Here is a 20,230-nt window from a genome sequence, read left to right as displayed (position 1 = left end):
CGAGTGCTCAATGAATTTCCCTCTCTGCGTGCGCACCAAATGTCTGAGAAGGAGCAAAGGCAGCTTTGTGCATTTGGCTCAGGGACCAGTGTGTTTTCCTGACCCTGTTTCTCTTACCTAGTAAATGTGCACTGGCAGGAGGATGGCTCCTGAGGTGGACTCCATCACTGTCCATCTCATCAGCATGTTCTGGAAGTCCTATCTGTTGGCAGGAGAAGGTTCACACACACACATGTACACACACACACACGTACACACGCACACACGTGCACACACATACACACACACATACACATACACATGCGTGCACACACACACACACACACGCCAGTTACTCTAACAGTGCATACTATTGCTGGCTGCCTGACTCAGAGTTAGAACAATTGTTCCCTGGGAAAATAGTTTCCCTTTCTCTTAGTGAATAATTTCTTGTAGTTGAGAGGCCAAACTCTTCTCAGCCACGGAAGCAGGTGTGTGGACAGCTCGGGATGTGCAATTGGATCTCCATCTCCTCTTGGAGCCCACAAGACAGTAAAGCATAATAAAGTAACAGACAAAATAAGGCGTTGGCATGTCTACATTTTCTAAGCTGTGCTAAGTGTGCTAGAACCAATGATAGTGTTTTTTCGTTTGCTTGTTTTCACCTTTTTTTTTTCTGTTTTTGGCAATACTGAGGATTGAACCCAGGAATTCACATTTGCTAGACAAGCACACTACCACTTGAGCCATATCACTAGCCCTTTTATTTTTGTTTCACTTTTAAGATAGTTTCTTGATAATTTTTGCCTGGGCTGACTTCAAACTCATAATCTTCCTGCCTCTTCCTCCTGAGGAAGAAACACCATGGCCGGGCTTGTTTTCACCTTATGTGCAGTCAGATGCAGAAAAAGTAACCAGGTTGGTTAAATTTGACAGAAATGTGGTCCATGGACCAGCAGTAGCATCTTTAGAGAAATAGAAACTCAACGTATCAGTCCAACCTAGTTCTATTAAATTAAGCCATAAGGGGGTAGCAACAGAGTGTGTGTGTGTGTTTTAATAAACTCTCTAGGAAATTCTGATGCTCACTGAATTGGAGACTCCCTGGATTAGAATTTCAGCCCTCTCCCTACTCATTAAAGTCATGTGGAAAGCTTGCCAAGCAATTGAATTCTCTGGGATGTGGTCTAGTCATGCATGTAAAGTCCATTGGGGAATCTAATATCAATCAGGGTCCACAAGAAGCCACTTTCAGTTCACCATGTGGCAGTGTGACTCTTCCCAGGGAGCATATTTCAAATGCAGGGCCCTCTTTGCTGTATCAGAATCTACATTTGGAAAAACATGCCAGGTGATTGGTTAGACATGTTCCAGCTCAAGAAGCATTTGTCTATGTCACACATGATAGGAAAGAAAGTAGAATTTGCTTCTTGACTCCACTTTCACTGACTTCTTTTAAAGGAAAAAAAATGAGGGGTAGGAAAAGACAGGAGAAGTACACTGTGTGTGACACATGAAGCGGTGAAAGTTCAGTTACAGAAGGGCAGGGACCAGGCAACCACACAGCTTAAGACAATTGGGTCCTCTGTAGAGGCAGCCATTGGACTGGCCCAGACCTCTTTAGCTCTTATTTAAATTACTGGCTGGCGCAGCAAAATAGCTAAATAATATTTTCCCAGCTCAAATTCAGCTTTAGCAACCAATTTGTGCTCTCAGACTTTGGCAATGAGGATATAAGTTGAAGATAGGTCTGCCCTACAGGCCTGGAGATATAGCCTGCTGTTCCTGCTTGAGGAATCTTGGAAGATGGGAGCTGAATTCAGAATCTGGGGTGGGTATAGAGCATCCAAAACTTCAAAGGGCATAAGGACCTTGGGGATAATATATGAACTTGATTTGATTCCTTGGCAGGATTCCAGTGAAGACTATCAGGCAGATGTCTTATCAACACATGAGAGAAAAAACAAGCTCTGCCAGCCACTTGGGGCTCATTAAGTGATAGGATATTGATCTCACTTCTTACATTTTGTGATGGAGAGAGCTAAAGAAATGCCATAGATACAACTGTCTTGGTTTTTACCAGGCATAACAAATGCTCCTCATTTTCAATATATTTGTTATACACAAAAGAAAACAACACAGTCTAATTACTCCTGCAGTCTTTGGAGAACTCTAAATGGTGAAACAATCACACCCACACCTGCTAAAAGCTGATGAGTGTGTACCAAAGTCACAGGTGTCCAGGAGGAAACTCTAGGGCCCTATTCTGGCTCTGTCATCTTTCAGAATGTTATTTATATTCTGACTGAAGACCAGCAAGGCTGGCTTATCACAGCACAGAGGTTGGAAGGGTAGAGAATAGATTTCAGTATCAGGACCTAGGCAGACATTGAAGACAGCATGATAAAGCCAATTTATAGGGGAAATGTCAAATGGAAAGTGATAAAGCAGCCATGATGGGCAGAGCAGTTGTGGGATGTGCCCATTGGAGTCTAATGGCTTTTGTTGTGGCTGTCAAGAGCCTTGCAGAGTACCTTTGGCCATTGGGGTGACAGCCATGGATGGATTCTTCTTTCCCGTGTTGGATTCTGGTCCCCACATCCAATCCTGTTTTAGATTGTCATGTGCACGCCTTCTTGGTTAGCATTCCCTGTGAAGTTATACCCTGTAACCCACAACGTGTCACCTGAATAATGAAAAAGTTTGAATGCATATCCTGTTTCCATTGCAAAGATGAGGAAGTGGAGGGTCCCTGGGGACCATGGATTGCATAGTGGGTACTAAAAAAATTACAGAAGGACACTGTTATGGACTAAGCTCCTGGACTGGGTCCCAATGGGCCAGACTAAAAATCAAAATAGGATCATTTATGCTGAAGTTCTATGTCACCATGCTGAAACTCAGCTGATGATGTGACCTGCCAGAGAAATCAGGATCAGAGACATATGAAATGACCAATCTATTTTTTTGTTATTTATGTTTATAAAATCAACCACCCCTGCTCAGCTCATTGGAACACTGCTCTATTTTATGGAGTGAAGAGGTCCCTAATTCAATAGTTGAAAATAGAGCCAATTAAGATTTCAAATCGTAAACTGAGTGCTGGTGCCTACATAATCCTAGCTACTTAGAACACTGAGATCAGGAGGATCAGGGTTTGAAGTCAGCCCAGGCAAAAAGTTCATGAAACCCCCTTCTCAACCAATAGCTGGGCACGGTGACACACACTTGTCATCCCAGCTATGTGGAAAGCATAAAGAGGAGGATTGTCATTCAGGATGGCCTGGGCAAAAAAGCAAGACCCTCTCTCAAAAATATCCAGAGCAAAAAGCGCTGGTGGAGTCCCTCAAGTGGTACAGTGCCTGCCTAGAAAGTGTAAAGCTGTGAGTTCAAACCCCAGTACTAGCAAAAAAAAACCCCAAAAAACAACAACAAAAACTGTTTTCCATTGTACTTAGTCCTTTGACACTGGGTAAGTGGTAAAGCTCAACCCTTTAACTCAGGCTTTGAAATCCACTGCCTCCTTGTTATAACCTTTCTCCCTTCCTCCTTGAGATGAAAGCTCTTGTGTATCCAGCTGTCTCTATCAAGTTCCACTTCACTTCCCGAAAGCACGGGTTCATCTTCTAATGAAAAGTTACCCCATCTTTTACAAGTAGCTGTCCCCTTACTGATGAGGCTGAGTATAACACACTTCTCTCCTTTCTTTCTGTCTTGATTACCAGAGCCTTGTTTGTCCCTCATGTCCCAGATCCAGTGCCTCTTGACATGGAGCCTGGCTACTCTCAACATCCCCCTCCAACTGCTGTCATTGATGCTCTCCAGCTCTTCTTCATCCTTCCTTCTTTCTTTCACTAACTCTATTTGCTTGTGGAGCACCTACTACCTATCCAGGATTGCTCCAACTGTTAGGATATTACAGTGGGTCAAACAAAGACTATCAGATCTCCTGGATCATACTGCAGAAGGGGACTGACAAAAACATGAGAGCAAATGTATAGAGTCAGAGCTGGTAAATGGACTCACTGGGATGTTGGGTGAAAGACTCTCCTTTTAGATATGGTCAGGAAAGACATGGGGCGGGGGAGGTGGATATGATGATGTTTAAGAAGAAAGTGGAAACAAATGAAGGAGTTGAGTTGTGCTGGGCAAGAGCAAAATTCCAAGACTTTGAAGTGGGTAGGCCTATTGGTTGAAGGGTATTTAAAGGAAAGGGGAAAATGAGATACACGTTTTATTTTCTTTAGTCTGAAAATAAAATGAATTTCTAGTCTCTGTAAACAGGTTGTTTGGGTCTAGGGAGCTGAGGAACATCAGATTTTGGAAGATACTAAAGTCAGGAAGGGGGTGAGCATTTTAGTAGTCATAGTAAGAAATTATTGAATGATCCACCATGGATTATTTAAGTACAGATTGGGTTTGGGGACTCAGCTGGAGTGATAAGAACCAGTGTCACTCTCTGCAAATAGGCAATATTACATATTCCTGGCACCTACATTGCTGTGAGTAGTTCTGTGAGGATATTTTCTACTGTCGAGTTTTGGGACTCCAGGTCCTAATTTTGCCTTAACAACTTGACCACTATATTTGTTGGCAAAAACAAATAAAAAGATTATACTAGTTATCTTTAATTACTTGTGTCCTTTGATTAAATTTTTACAAAAATGTGGTTTTTAAAAATACACTGCCCTCACACACTGTTTTTTTAAACTAACATTCTTCTTTATTTTTCTGTCACTGGTTTTTGATAGGTAACTTGCTGAGTTAATGTCTGTTACCAGGTCTCAACTTCAATTATGGAGAAGAAACATGGGTTTTGTGTGTCTTCCTTTTCTGTAGCATCTCTGGGTCTTAAATGCACTTCAGATTTGGCGTGGCGGTGGTTGTGAGCTACAGTGTGTTGCTGTCCCAAGTTTGGTTGTCTACATTGTTCTGTAGCTTTGGGCTTGAAATAAAATGTAAATAAAAGGGGAAAAACAACTAAAAGTATTTATTGCAGAAAAATAAAAAAGTTAACCAAAGTACTTTATTGATACATTCTTGGACAATACCACAGAATTGAAAGAGAATGGGAAGAGGGAGATTTTCAGCAAGGGGTATTTTTTTTTTCCACTAAATTGGCACATAAGCAGCAAGATCAACGAAAGTACTTATTACAAACAGTAAAAAACACACATGCTTTTTTTTCTTAAGTCCTTATCACACTGGTCAGTCATAGGGGGGCATGAACAAAACCTCAAGACATGAAAAATCCATATTCTTTCCTTCAAATAGCTTAATAATTATTAAAATTATTGCAAAATACCCATAAACCCTAATAAAAATAACAAAAGAGAACACAAATACAAATATTGAACATAAGTTATCAACATGTACTGTAAAATACATTACTGGCATGCATTCTAAAAATCAAGACCTCTACTCCATCGGCCAATCCTTTGCTTTTGTGTAACCTACCAGGTACCAAAGATAGATGGGGCAAACTTTCTCAGCACAGTTTTTGGTCTTTATTTTTTTTGTCTTAAAAAAAATAATGTGATTTTCAGTGGCTCTAGAATCATAATGATACAGTCATGTACACATGGATGTGGGGGGATTTTTTTTTTTAATCTGCCGAGATCTTTATACAAGTTTTAAAATTTTTCCCAAAGATTCCACCATCTGAGAGAATAGGGCTCTATGAAAACAGGGCATTCAAAAACAAACAGAGAACTGAGGTACAACATTGGGATGGGAAAGTGCAAAAGTCCTCACAAACTGTACAGAAAATTTCAAAACCTTGCAGCCTGGAAGTACATACATAGAAAGACAGGGCAGCCCCAAGTCGGTCCTGTGGCTCTCAGTGGCTCATCCCTAAAGAGCCTGGGTGGGACTTGAGTCTCAACTCTCCCTTTTGGAAGGGAAGTCCAGAATTGCAGCCGAGTTGGCAGTGCTGATGCCAGTGACTTATTAAGCCAAGATAAAGTAAGGATATTTCATAAAGCAGCTGTTTAGGACACTTGGATCCTCTAACGTTGGTCTCCCGGCCGCAGAAGCTCTTCCAGTGGTAGGAAGCGCGCAGGCCCTAAAGAGTCCTATGCCAGGTTGGGTGACAGAATAACTGAGGGTCCTTCTCCTTCGTGTTCCGTGGAACGGAACAGGTTAGATAACCAGGTTATTATAACTGACATACTTCTTTTTTGCAGCAGGGCCTGAAAAAGAAAAGTGAAAGAGTCAGTCATGGCAATGACCCGGTTTGCAAGGGCAGAGCTCTGAAGATGTGTGGTGCCCAGTCAAGGTGGGATGGTATAGCTTTGAGCACACACACACTCCTTTGGACTTCCCTATTCCTATGTTTTGTCCACTAAAGCTTGAAGTTTCCAGTGATCCTCAACCCATTTGGGTTTTTTTTTACTGAGTTGTCTCCAGTCTCCCTCCTTGGGGGTTCTTGGGTTGTCATGCTTTCTAATTATCCCTAAGCTTCAAGGGTCCTCTCATGCTGCAGTACATTTCATTTTATGATCACCTCCCCGATCTTTTCATAACAAACATCCTTTTCAGGAGAGGTGTGTTTTGGGTCATTGGAATTAGTTTAGGTTGAGTAGAGGTCAGGTCCACTTAGATGGCCTTCTCCAGTCCTCATCCCCGCAGTCAAATAACTGACCATAGGTCAACTTTCATAGTGTTATCATCACTAACTGGTAAGTGGTATTTTGCAGAACTATTTCTCTTGAGGTTTGAGGCATTTGTAAGTGTCTAAAAAGGCACAGTCTACATTTCTTTATGTGAGATAAAGAACAAATGGCTTTTCCACTTGACACAGTGATTCTGGGATTGTCTTTTGCTCACTCACTCATTCAGTAAATGTTTGTCCTTTGCCTCCCCTGTGGCAGGCACAGGGCCAGACACTGATGAATAGGTGAGGAGCAAAGCAGAACCTTTCCTTGTCCTCACACTGGAAACAGACATCAAGATGCCAGAGTATGACTGTGATTTCAGTCTGGTTTTCAGGACCAGTAAGGAAACGGCTGTGATGTGACTGGTTTTTTATTTATTCAGTCCTAGTAGCTTTGCATCAGCTTCTATTAGGTGAAAGTAACTGTCATGTATTGACCCATGGCTTATTTTGCTTACTCTTCTTAGATTCTAAATAGACTTATTCAGTACAGGGAAGTACCATCAATTTTTCCACAACTCTTTAGTAGGAATTCATGTGTGAGTTTATAAGAACTAAGAAGCAGCCTTCATGCACAGAGTTTGTTTCTGACCTTTGAGTGAGGCATTCTGTATGTTCTACACACATATACACACATATTTATTTATTATAATACAGCATGCACTATGCAAACACTAATCTTGTTTTCTGGATTCAAAATTAGCACATTCCCCCGGAGGAATTGTGATTATAAAAATTCTCTGTTATGTCAGATTGTGTTTATTACCTAAATTAAAGAAAAAGTAAAGTGTATGAAATTGGGGGTGTCCTGAAAAATCTGGTCATGAGTCTCCATCATGATATATCTTCACTTGATGAACACAGGGCCTTGGCCTCAGTAATTCCAAAGTCTTCTAAGAAGAAGGTTCCCCTTGTTGATGTGGCATTCATTGCCTTCAACAAAACACTTGGTTTGGGTATAAGGAGGACAACTTTCTCAAGATGTTCCCTGACTATGAAGCTTATTTACACTGTCCTAACTGGAAAACCTCAGCTGACACTTGCAAGTCATTATCCCAGCATGTCTTGTGAAATGCCAACACACTAATTATCCTCAGGACCAAAGGGAGAGAAAACCAACAAAACACTGAGAAGCTTGTGTCAACCTGAGCATCTGAGACCACCTTCATGGTGTGACTAATTAAGCCAGCTTTCTGTTTAAGCATAAATGGCTAGTGAGAAAGGCAATTGGATTGAATTAAAATTGAGATCAAGTTGTGTTTAAAAACTTAGAGATTGTTCTTCAGAACACGATGGAATTCACGGATGTTTTACATGGATTTTCTTCTTGTGTACTCAGATGACCTGGAGTTGGGTACTATCAATGGCCCCACTTTTTAGGGATGCACATTGGGGACCATTGTGGCAGAACGAGGCTGTGTGATGCCCAAGTCTATACTTTCCTCTCTGTGCCAAGATGGGAAGACCATGGTGCAGTCAGATCACTTGCCCTGGGTTCCCCTTCAGCTTCAGCACTCACTTGAGTGCGCCCAGTGTCATGGTACTGAACTTTCCAGAGCCTTTGTAAAGTGGTAGAATAATTCACACCCTGCAAATTGTTGATAGCATGAATGTTGGAATTATCCCAGTTTCTCACTGGGGAAAATGTATAAATGTATCTTTAAGTTACAAATTTCTATACAAATGATAAGCCGCTGTGTATGCTTTCTTCACAGACTTAGGGACATTGCAGCAAAAGTCTAATGAAGTTCATGCAGTTCCTAAAATAGCAACTTATGTCCTTTTCACAGCAATGTCCAATGTATTATAATGGATATTTTAAAGCCATTCTGGCCTTGTGAGTAAATAAAATAAATGCCTATGGTGTTTGATAATTCTATTTATTTGAATAGTTATGTAGTTTGTTGTCCAGGAAAGAAAATTGCTCAGCTCAAAACAGCCAACCAATGAATGAAAATACTTGCAAAGAGATATACTTTGTTGGAAAATAGCTACCTTTTTTCCTTAGAAAGTTAAAGATTTTAAGAAAGAACAGAGTAGATGGTGTTGTTATTGACATAATATATATATATATATATATTACATTAATTATGTATATATTATGTATATATAACATTTTTCTTAGTGTATATTAGTTGTAAATGGGGGTTTCATTGTGACATTTCCATATATGCCCTCATCCCACCAATCTCCTCCCTCCACACATTGAAACCCTTTTTTTGAAAGCTAGCTACTAGTGGTTCTCAGAGCAAGATGTGCTGGAGAGTTGATATCACGAGGAGGTAGTGTTAAAGACACTGCCTTTGTAATGCATTGTTAATGCACACGTGCTCCTTAAGAAAGGTCAGACAATCTAAATCATTCCTGGTGACCTGTCAAAAACCAACACCCAAGCTGACAATAACTGCAGCGAATTAGTTGTTTCCTTTTAAACTCTCTCTGAACCCTTTTGTCTAACAAAAGTTTCATTTCTTAAAGTGTATTCCGTGGAACACTTGTGACCAGATTAAAGAAAATGAAATGTGGAAAAGAAAAAGAATTTCCTGAGCTACATGCTGGGGAAACACAATAAACACAGTTGAACAGGACACTCTCCCACTGCATTTTAATTTTTGTAGACTATAAGGAATTTTATACTTTATTGGCTATATACCATGTGTTCTTCTGAGCTTTTTTTTAAAACTGTGTATATATAAAGGTACATGTGTAGAAGTATATGCATGACATGAGTGAAACATCCATAAAAGATAACCAAAAATGTATCACATCCCTGAATATAACACAGGCAAAGCTATTCACAACAAATGTGTGTGTGACATCGTCCATCCACAGACAGGAGATGTACAGCTAAGGCCCTCTCCCCTCCCCCACCTCTCTGCCCCTTCTCCCCTCCTCCTTCCCCCATCATGTGGGGGGACTACAGATTGTATTGCTTTGTGTGCTATTCGTGCAGATCGCTTATGACCTATTGTTCATATACCACGTCTTTAAGATTTATTTGGTAATCATAGTTTACAGATTTCTCATACTAGCATAGAAAATTTCTATAATTTTTTTCCACATTGATTGACTCTGCTTTCCAATTTTTTTCAATAAACAAATACTGGAGTAGAGAACATGTAAAAAACAGCATCATTAACAAAGTTGGGTCACAAAGGGATAAGCCAAGAGAAATATTTGTCATGTATTTGCCTGAAAAAAACCTGATATCCCAAATTTCTAACTTATGCAAATGAATGAATAAAAGATAATCTTGTCTTTAGAAAATAGGTTAAGGATGTAATAAGGTAATTTGTAAATGAGGAAGTACAAATAAATAAATGAAAACACATCACTAGAAAAATGCAAATTAAAACAATAAGTTAGTGTTTTGTACCCTTAGCATTACAAAAGAAATAGTGAACTAATACCAGGATGGGGGTGGAAAACAAGTGAACTCTCAGGCTAAACTGGCATGCATATAAATTGCTGCAGTCATGTGAAAGCATCATTTGGAAATATCTAGAAAATCCTAAAATTTGAATGTCATTGACTCAGCAGTTGTACTTCTTGATTAAGTCTGAGACACTTTTTCGCATGTTCAAATAGCCACGGGCTTTTAATACAATAATCTGTTCTGCACATACATACAGCGAAATCAACACAGTGTAAGATGTGAAAGGGCATATTAAACTAGACAGCTCCTGCCCGTCTAAGAGGAATTACTGTGTGGCATTACCGCAATAGGCAAATACTCCATTTTGAGAAGAGGAGCCAGACTTCTGCATTTTTCTGTAAAAGTTCATTTCCTTTCAATCATCCAACAAATACTTATTAAACATTATTATGTATGAGGCTCCATTCTATGTATTAGGGATATTTCACTTTTTAGTAGATGGTTTAAAGTCATAATAAAATGTTTAGCAAATTAATTTTTAAAAGGGCTGAGAACTTGTAACTCTGTGTCCTGTCTGCACAGTTCCCCAAATGTATTTGATTATACAAAGCTCCCCTCCTCACATCTCATTTTGTGGATCTCTTTGCAGTACACACAAACATACTTTTGGAAACTGAGATATTTCTTAAATCTTCATCCTGCCAATTACTTTAGCCACTCTACTAGCTTTGCAATATTAGTTTATTGCCTGGTGAAACTTTGTCCAAACTAACTTGTCTATGAACTATTGTAAGCTTCACCCTCCTCCTCCCTGACTACTGCTCCCCTATCAACCAAGTTTCCAGTTGCTATTTACTTATAAGCATTTCATCTGAGAGGGATTCTTTTTTTTTAATTTTATTCATATGTGCATACAATGTTTGGGTCATTGCTCCCCCCTTCTCCCCACCCCCTCTCTTTACCCCTATTCCCTCTCTCTCCCCCCACCCCCTCACTACCAGGCAGAAGCTATTTTACCCTTATCTCTAGTTTTGTTGAAGAGAGAGTATAAGCAATAATAGGAAGGACCAAGGGTTTTTGCTAGTTGAGATAAGGATAGCTATACAGGGAGTTGACTCACATTGCTTTCCTATACATATGTGTTACCTTCTAAATTAATTCTTCTCGAACTAACCTTTTGTCTAGTTCCTGGTTCCCTTCTTCTATTGGCCTCTGTTGCTTTAAAGTTTCTCCATTAGTTCCTTTGCACTGAAGACATCAAATGCTATCTTGTTTTTTGGGGGGTTCTTGCCTATCCTCATACCTCCCTTGTGTGCTCTCACCTTATCATGTGATCAAAGTCCAATCCCCTTGTTGTGTTTGCCCTTGATCTAATGTCCACATATGAGGGAGAACATACAATTTTTCGTCTTCTGGGCCTGGCTAACCTTGCTCAGGATGATGTTCTCCAGTTCCATCCATTTACCAGCGAATGATAACATTTCGTTCTTCATGGCTGCATAAAATTCCATTGTGTATAGATACCACATTTTCTTGATCCATTCATCAGTGGTGGGGCATCTTGGCTGTTTCCATAACTTGGCTATTGTGAATAGTGCCGCAATTAACATGGGTGTGCAGGTGCCTCTGGAGTAACCTGTGTCACAGTCTTTTGGGTATATCCCCAAGAGTGGTATTGCTGGATCACATGGTAGATCAATGTTTAGCTTTTTAAGTAGCCTCCAAATTTTTTTTCCAGAGTGGTTGTACTAGTTTACATTCCCACCAACAGTGTAAGAGGGTTCCTTTTTCCCCACATCCTCGCCAACACCTATTTTTGGTGGTGTTTCTAATGATGGCAATTCTTATTCTCACAGAGGTGGGGTGGAATCTTAGTGTGGTTTTAATTTGCATTTCCTTTATGGCTAGAAATGGTGAGCAGTATTTTTCATGTGTTTTTTGGCCATTTAAATTTCTTCTTTTGAGAAAGTTCTGTTTAGTTCACTTGCCCATTTCTTTATTGGTTCATTAGTTTTGGGAGAATTTAGTTTTTTAAGTTCCCTATATATTCTGGTTATCAGTCCTTTGACGTGTAGCTGGCAATATTTTCTTCCACTTCGTGGGTGGTCTCTTCAGTTTAGAGACCATTTCTTTTGTTGAGCAGAAGCTTTTTAGTTTTATGAGGTCCCATTTATCTATGCTATCTCTTAGTTGCTGAGCTGCTGGGTTTCCATTAAGAAAGTTCTTACCTATACCTACTAATTCCAGAGTATTTCCTACTCTTTCCTGTGTCAACTTTAGAGTTTGGGGTCTGATATTAAGGTCCTTGGTCCATTTTGAGTTAATATTGGTATAGGGTGATATACATGGATCTAGTTTCAGTTTTTTGCAGACTGCGAACCAGTTTTCCCAGCAGTTTTTGTTGAAGAGGCTGCTATTTCTCCATCGTATATTTTTAGTGCCTTTGTCAAAAATAAGTTGGTTATAGTCTTGTGGCTTCATATCCAGGTCCCTGAGAGGGATTCTTTATACTATAGTTTACATTTACTAAAAAAAAAAAAAAAAAAAAAGAAGAAGAACTGATTTTTAGTAATTACTTGTGTGGCTGGTGGCCTGTTTTTGCCCATCACTAATGGCAAGAGATGTTACTTTAGTTAACTGTTAATTCTCATCCCAGATCTCAAGCTTCCTGTGTGTTTTCAGAAAAATTAATTAATTCTATAATGATTTCCCCTAAATCCTTCTTAACTGATTACTTGTAGAAGCAATTACTAATCCCAAAAGATGCAAAGATGAACAAAAATAAACAACATGATTACCAAAAGATAGGGCATTCATAATTATGCCAGTCCAACTCTGAAGTAAAAAGTAGGGACTTTCTATGTCTGCACTTGTCCCTTCCTCCAGTTCTTTGGAACAAACTCTCCTGGAGAATTGCAGACCATTTGTTAACCAGAATTTTTTTTTTGCAGTCCTGGAGTTTGAACTCAGGGCCTTGAGCTTGCTATACAGATGCTCTATCACTTGAACCATGCTACTGGCTGGACTTCTTAACAATTTGGCAGGGTGAAAATGTAATCAATCAGTTAAACAACTCTTGTATTCCAAATCACCAATAATCCTAATCTAGTTGTGAAAACCCCAAAATCTGGATATCTGTCCATCTATTCAATCATCCAAGAAAAAGTTATTTAACAATTACTGTCAGTCCCCCATATCGTTGCTGACCATACAAAACAGACTGGGAATTTGCAAGCTGTTGGTTTATTCTTGTTCATTTTAAATTCAGATTAAGGCTGCCTGGTGCCCTCAGAAGAGGTTGGCATTTCCTCCGAGTTACGCTTTTTTGTCCTATTCAAATTGGTAAGAATTTGACATGATTCATAGACTTCGCATAGAGAGGAAACTCCAAAGCGTATTGGCACCCTTCAGCAATACTTCAGAAATAGTCCTTATGCAGAGATAGATCGTCCCTGTCGGGGTGGAACTTGTGTGGATTGTACAGAAAATGGCTACATGCTAGTGAAAAGTATGTAGAGCTATTTTGCATAGGCTTGCTAATGTCTTGGATGGAGACAGACCTCCCTAAGCCTAGGAAGGCTTCTCAGTGAAGGACACAATTGATCTGGTCTCTAAAGCATGAGCAAGTGTAAGGAAGAGGCAGAAAAAGGTAAAATGCACTGTGATTATTGAGGTACTTGGGAGTGGTCACAAAGTAGTAGAACTCAATCCTAGAAGGAAGGAAGCACCAGATAAACTACTTCGATGTAAATATACATGTTGGTATACTAAATTTAGGGTACTAGAAATAGAAGAAGGAACAAGTCAAAATGTCTCTGGTTGGTTAAGTTCCTCTTCCTAATAGAAGTTTTCCTAAAAGACCTTATGCTACATTAAACAGTAGTACTCAGAAGTGACTGGAAAACCATTATTCAGTTTTCCAAAAGATCCTCATGCTTGCTTGTCACTTCACTCCCTACAAGGTTCTTCTCTTCCTTTCCCCTTCTATTGCTTATCTGCTATTGTTCAGGGTTTAATTTCAAGGTCCCTTACTGCAGGTGGCATTTCCTATTCCCCAGAGAAGTCACATTGCCCTGCTCTGCTCCACAACTTCTCACCTTTCCCTTCCTCATATTTAACAACCAGAGTGAACCCCCAATTTCTCATGTGTGTCTCCAACAGCAGGACACTTAGGATGGCAGACAGTATTTTAGCACTTAGCCATTCCACAGTACATGTCTGTGCTCAATATTTAATAAGCATGTGACAGTAGAGGGGCTTTTGCCCTGTGAAGTCATCAACTCTCAGATGGTCTTAGAAGAGATGACTAGAACAAAAAGCCATGGGAATTTCAAGAGCTTTGGTACCCATCCTCCTTCTCAGTGCTGGAGTATACAAAGTGAAACATGGATATTACTGCTCGGATTTCATTTATAACCTTTAAACCACAACATTCTTTGTTCTCTTCTAGCATCTAAGCAGGGTCAAAACAGCCTGGCTAAAATTGAGAAATCAATTTTCAATTCCACCATGAAAAGAGTAAATGAACATCCCAGTGTTTCTTTAAAGAAACCTAATTTGTACTTCAGGATGGAAAGCATCAAGCAGAGGTTTACAAGGTTCTTAGAAGATGCGTTTGAAGCAAATAGATAGTCTCTGTCTTCAAATATCTTTAAGCTTGGCTAAGTTAAAATCTGGGCAATTTGAGGCTGTCTATGTGTTATCTCAGATAAAAAAAGAGATGCACTAAATTACTACATCAAAGCAATGACTTTCACTCATTATGCACTTCGCCTGGGCGTTGGAAAGCTTTTGTGCATTTTGCAATTTCAATATATTATAAATGCAAGTGTTCTAGAGCTTGTTATAGACGTGAAGAAGTAATGCATCAAAGACTGAGACTGTGTACCAACGTCTGTCTAAAGGCTAATTTTACAAATAAGTCAATAGTGATAAAAAAGCAACAGAAGAGGACTTGGCATTGCTGGATGGAGCCTCCTGTTAAATTCTAGGCCTTAGAATTTGAGGACAGGGATTCATAGCTCATTCATTCATTCCCTTATGCATTTATCCAACTTTTACTGAGAGTTCACAGCATGCTAGTAGCTTGGCTATAAACTAGCAGCACAAAGGTAGAGAAAAATATTCTCTATCCTAGAACAACTTTTACAATTCAACACAAAGTGGGTTCTTTATTGAGGACCTATTTGGTGTCAGATATATGATTTTAGGCAGTGGAGATATAACCACATTACAGTAAGGCTATGATCCCTGCACATAAGCTTAAGCCATTAAAAAGAAAAACAAAACATGGATGCAATCAATTCTCTTTCCATTCTGTAAAGTTGCCTCTGGCACTAAATTAGTCAATACTGAATCATTGCTGTGAGGGGAAATAGAAATGGTTAGGTACCTGCAAGCTTCTAGTCATAACATGAGCTCATTTTGTGTGTGTATGTGTAAAAAGACTTTAACATATATTGTTGACTCATTGACATTCAACTCAGAACCAGATAATGACAATGTTGACTGCCAAACCACTACAAATGTTGATTTCAGAATTAAAAATCAACTTTAGTGAGTGGATGAATTTGCAAATGTGCAGTCTTTGAACAATAAGGATCAACTGTATAAAGACACAAGGAAGTCACAATGATAAAAGTAGCCTAAGGGGCTAAAGAGGTATGGGGCTCTGGCCACCACCCTAGGTAGGGAGGTAGATAAGATTCAGAGAAGAGCCTCCGAACAGAGATGGGAAGGAGGGAGGAGAGAAGCTGTGGGAATACATGGCTCATAGAGTGAACAGCACACACCAAGTCCTGTAGCTGACAGGCCAAGGTACCTGGAGCACAGTGAGCAGAAACAGATAGTGTGCATGGAAAATTCTATCATGGAGAATTCCAACCCTGGCTAGGAGTACAGTATAGAGTAAGGGGCAAAACCTTGTGTGAGGACTCAGAAAATGTCTCAAAGAGGTAGGAACATGGAACATGGAACTACCTTTTGGGCATGTCTAGGTGTTGGGGGAGCAGGTGTTGGTGAACATTCCATGTGGGGAGACCACATTGGCAAAAGTATTTTCTATGAAAAATCTTAAGATATAGAGAAAACTGCAAAAGATTTGATGTTTGACTAGTTCAGAATTCATGCAGAGGTAAAAATAATGCAGGAAAATAGACACTGAGGAGATCAACCTGAAATTGCTATGGGTATTTTATGCCACACTCAGGGTTCTAGATATTAGGATGAACTGTGAAAAGTTCACCAAAATTTGAGTTTTTCATCAGTGGCCTGGAGGATGTGTGTGTGTGTAAGATGACCTACGAGTTGATTTCTTCAAAGGAACACTGCTAAAGTTGAGAAAATACAGAAATGGAAGGACAAAGCAGGGAAAGGATTTCAACCCCAAAGGTAATGTGGACAGAGTTTATTCTACATAAAACCCATGTCAGAGTACATACAGAAGAAGGCAAGAGACTGCAGGGACAGGTACACTGACCACTTTGCCAAGTTCTGGAATGTTCTTCCCTGAGATGTTCCTGAAGGTGTTTTCTTCTCTTTCTTCAAGTTTCAATTTGATTTTCTTTGCTGTGATGGAAGGAACAAAGGGCCTCACACATGCTAGACAAACTCTCTACCACTTGTGCTACATCCATTTTTAAGTTCTCCTTGTTGGAGAGCTCTTCCCTGACAGCCTCTAAATAATAGCACTAACTGACTCCCAATTGCTCTCTAGCCCATTGCACTGTTTGTTTTTTATCATGCAGAACTAGCATGCTCTAGAGTGTTCTAATTTGTTTGTATTTAAATTTCTTTTCCTTCCTCCCTTCCCTCCCTTCCTTCCTTTCCTCCCTACTTCCTTTCCCTCTTTTCTTTCCTTCTTTCTCCCTTTCTCCTTCTTTCATCTCTCCCTCTCTCTTTCCTCTCTCCCTCTCTCTTTCTCTCTCTCCTTTTCTCCTCTTTTTCTTTCTTGCTCTCTCTCTCTCTCTTTTTCATTCTTTCTTTCATACTGTAGTGTGAACTGAAGGCCTTATACTTGCTAGGCAGGCACTCTACTGTCTGAGCCATACCTTCAGGCCTCAACTTATTTTCTGATCTTCCTTCTAGAAGGTAAACTGCTCAAGTATTGTCTTGATAATCATCGTATCCACAGGACTTCTGAGAGTCCCTCAAAGTCAAAGCATAAGTAACTGAATGAGTAAAAAGCGACATGTCTATATATAATCTCATAACTTGGGATCAGGAGATGACAAGGAGGCCCCAACTCATGTCTCTATCTGATATTCCTTATAACTTCTGCCTTTGACTTTAAACTTGGCCTAGGATTTTCTTCCTCCTTTCTGAGATAGATGCAAATAGGTAAGGAAAGTGATATCTGTGCCCCAGTCTGCTTCTTTCAGTATGACCAGCCTCTGCTGAGAAATTCTTCTAGTTCATACTCAGGGGGGACTCAGAAGTTGTTCATTTTTCACAAGGAGTGACAGACATGACCATAACTATTGATTCAGAGAAGTAGAATAGAGACTATGGTCTGATAAAGAATGTGTGGAACAGACCTGTCACCGTGCCATGCCCGAGTTAGAAGAGGACCTTTTTGGAACGGGAAACTCCATGTGAACTTCTTTATGACTGAGAATGCTTCAAGCATGGCAAGTTGGGGGACAGAAATTGAAGACACCTATGGCTTGGGTCTTGCCAATGGAAGATTGTCTTCCTTCTCATTTCTGTTTTCTCACTGATAAGGAAATTCCCAGAGTGACTGCTAATATAAGAAAATTTAATTCTGTAACTTGCCAGTCACAGCAACATATACTGTCTCCAGTGGTCACATATTTTCTGTCTTCATTGTTTTCTGTAGAAAAGCTTCTGGTCTTTCTCCTTTCCTCATGCACATGGTCCACCTGTTGTTTTCAAGCAAGTGTGGAAATTTGAGAAAAGAGGCTGTGCTAGTCTATTGGATCCAAAGAAGAAAGCTGGGGCTTGACAGCCTCTATTATGGAAAACATCACAGCTTCTTACTGAACAGAATTACCATGTACACATGATCAATGACCGCTGAGGCTGTTCCATACAAGCTTTGTCACTATTGAGTGGTGCTGGAACTGGTCATCGTTGATTCTAGCAAACCTCATTGTAGCACTGTTAGCATCTTTGCAAAATCAATTGCTGGAGATTGCAAATATGCATTTATTTATATATTGCTCTTATCCATTTTGGTTTAATAAATTGGATATGTACTGATTAGTGCCAGAGAATGTCAGTTAAGATTAGCTGAAGCAAGTTATTCCCTATTTATCCACTACTCAATTTTGCAGTTAAGAATTGATCTGTGTCTGAATTCATAAGGCAAAGTAGAGACTGGGAGAACTACTAGGCTGATTTTATTAAAAAGATTACAAGTAGCACTATCCATGCATGACTGTGGCGTATGTATGTATATGCACATGGGTCCCCAGATCCCAGACTGGTTGTCAAACAGACTTAGCAGTGGTCACTCAAAATTCCTTATTTCCAGGGAAACTTAGGACCCAAATCCCCAAACAAGCTGTTACATGTCAAAGGTGCAGTCTAACTTACACAAGTTGACTGAAAACTGTTCAGGATGACTCTTTATGGAAACAAGAGATGGTATAACACTAGAAAACATGTTCTCTTGATAGTTCTTTTTTTTTCTTAGAAGTATTGATCCTGTCAAGAAGTTAGGCATGCCTGAAGGATGCATCAAGTAATGCAATACACTCTCAATATAGCATTTGTTAGGTATTTAAAATGTGCCACACTGTGCAAAGCCCTTTATACTCACCAACTTTTTAAATTTTTCCAGCAAACTCTATGAATTAGGTACTAATATTACCTCTATTTTATAAAAGACCTGAGATTATTAAGGTTATGAAACATATCCAACATCATTTCAGATACTTTCACCTTTTCTGAATTATGGTGTTGACTAGCAAGTGAAAGTTAAGAGAGGAGGGATGACATCAGAGACCAGAGGTAATTCTCATCCCACAGAATTTTTTTCATCTATCTACAATGTGCCAACCAGGGCTGGACAGTAAGTTGCAAGATGTCATGAACAACATCCCTGCAGCTCATTAACCTTTTTATTTCTCAGTTCTCACCCTTGATTTCTTGCCTGAAACTCCATTTCCCAACAATGTTCAGCTTGCTGCAGGAAGCAATGCGCTAAACCTTGGGAAATACTTAGTAAGCATTGGTGATTGCATTGAACCCATGGCTGTTTAAATTCCAGGAGACCACAAGGCAACTGTAGCCAATGATACCCTTGGAGGCCCAGCTTGGCAGGTCACTTTCACTGTTCAGTTCCACCCTCTTTGTATCCAATGGAACAAGGTAGGAAAGACCCTTTGAAAAAGAAGTGCAGGGTGTCCTCAGGCTTAGAGGAAAGACCTGAAATAGATAGTACAATCATGGGCCATTTGTTAAATTCATAGAAAAGGTCATGATCTAAAAACAACTTGAAGATTATCCTTTATGTGACCCCCCCCAAGGAAGAATATGGTATTGCATAGGTCACTGACAGTTGTCACTGACATGAAGTCGTGGTTAGAGTGAGCTGCTCTTGTCAAAATGATTACACTGAAATCCCAGCTTTGTTCTAAAAGCTGTGATCTTTTGAGAGATCTCCAAGCCTGCATTTCTTTTCATTCAAATTGTCTAAAAAAAATGCCAGTGATGTTGGGAGGATCCAATGTGAGAATGTATGTAAGACACTGTGCTAAACACTATTAAACACTGTTATTACCACCATCATCCTTTACCACCACCACCTCCACCTCTTTCATGTTCTGCCTTCATAATTCCCCTTATCAAATGAAAGTCGTCTAGATAAGACAATGAAATTCAGAATTTCACCCTATATCAAAACTCAGCTGGTGGCTCTGTTTCTTAGGATGAACTGTCTTTATAGGATGTGATTTCAACATGAAATTGCTACAAGACTTGAAATTGCCAGTTTTGCTTTTTTGTAGTAGAGTTGCGTAAAGCCTGAACTTGATCTGCAGTGAAATTCTTTAAGCTTTGGGGCAGGAGCTTCACAAGACTGTGCTATAGGATGAAAGGAGACTATATTTTTACAAATAAAACACGACAGTACATTTAGAGAGTACATTTTCATATCACTTCAGAACACAACAGTTGCCATCTGTCTCTATAAGATGGTGTTTTACTACAAAAGTATTTTACATTAGGGGAAATTTACTGTTTTCAGTGTTAACAAC

General features: G+C 39.6%; 1 protein-coding gene across 4 annotated transcripts in view; it reads right to left on the bottom strand.

Moving 5' to 3' along the window:
* Positions 1-4,983: 4,983 nt before the first annotated feature.
* Grm7 (glutamate metabotropic receptor 7) overlaps positions 4,984-20,230 on the bottom strand; it is a 797,981-nt gene continuing 782,734 nt past the window's right edge. For all 4 annotated transcript variants that reach the window (XM_074044288.1, XM_074044292.1, XM_074044293.1 and 1 more), the window contains one exon: positions 4,984-6,170. Coding sequence is in view for 1 of the 4 variants with exons in the window: in XM_074044292.1 (XP_073900393.1) it covers positions 6,121-6,170 (50 nt within the window). In the remaining 3 variants the exon portion in view is untranslated. The remainder of the gene's footprint in view (positions 6,171-20,230) is intronic.

This window comes from Castor canadensis, chromosome 10, assembly GCF_047511655.1.
Source record: "Castor canadensis chromosome 10, mCasCan1.hap1v2, whole genome shotgun sequence".
Lineage (NCBI taxonomy): Eukaryota > Metazoa > Chordata > Mammalia > Rodentia > Castoridae > Castor > Castor canadensis.
The sequence above is the reverse complement of the archived record's forward strand: the minus strand, read 5'-3'. Positions and strand labels throughout refer to the sequence as shown.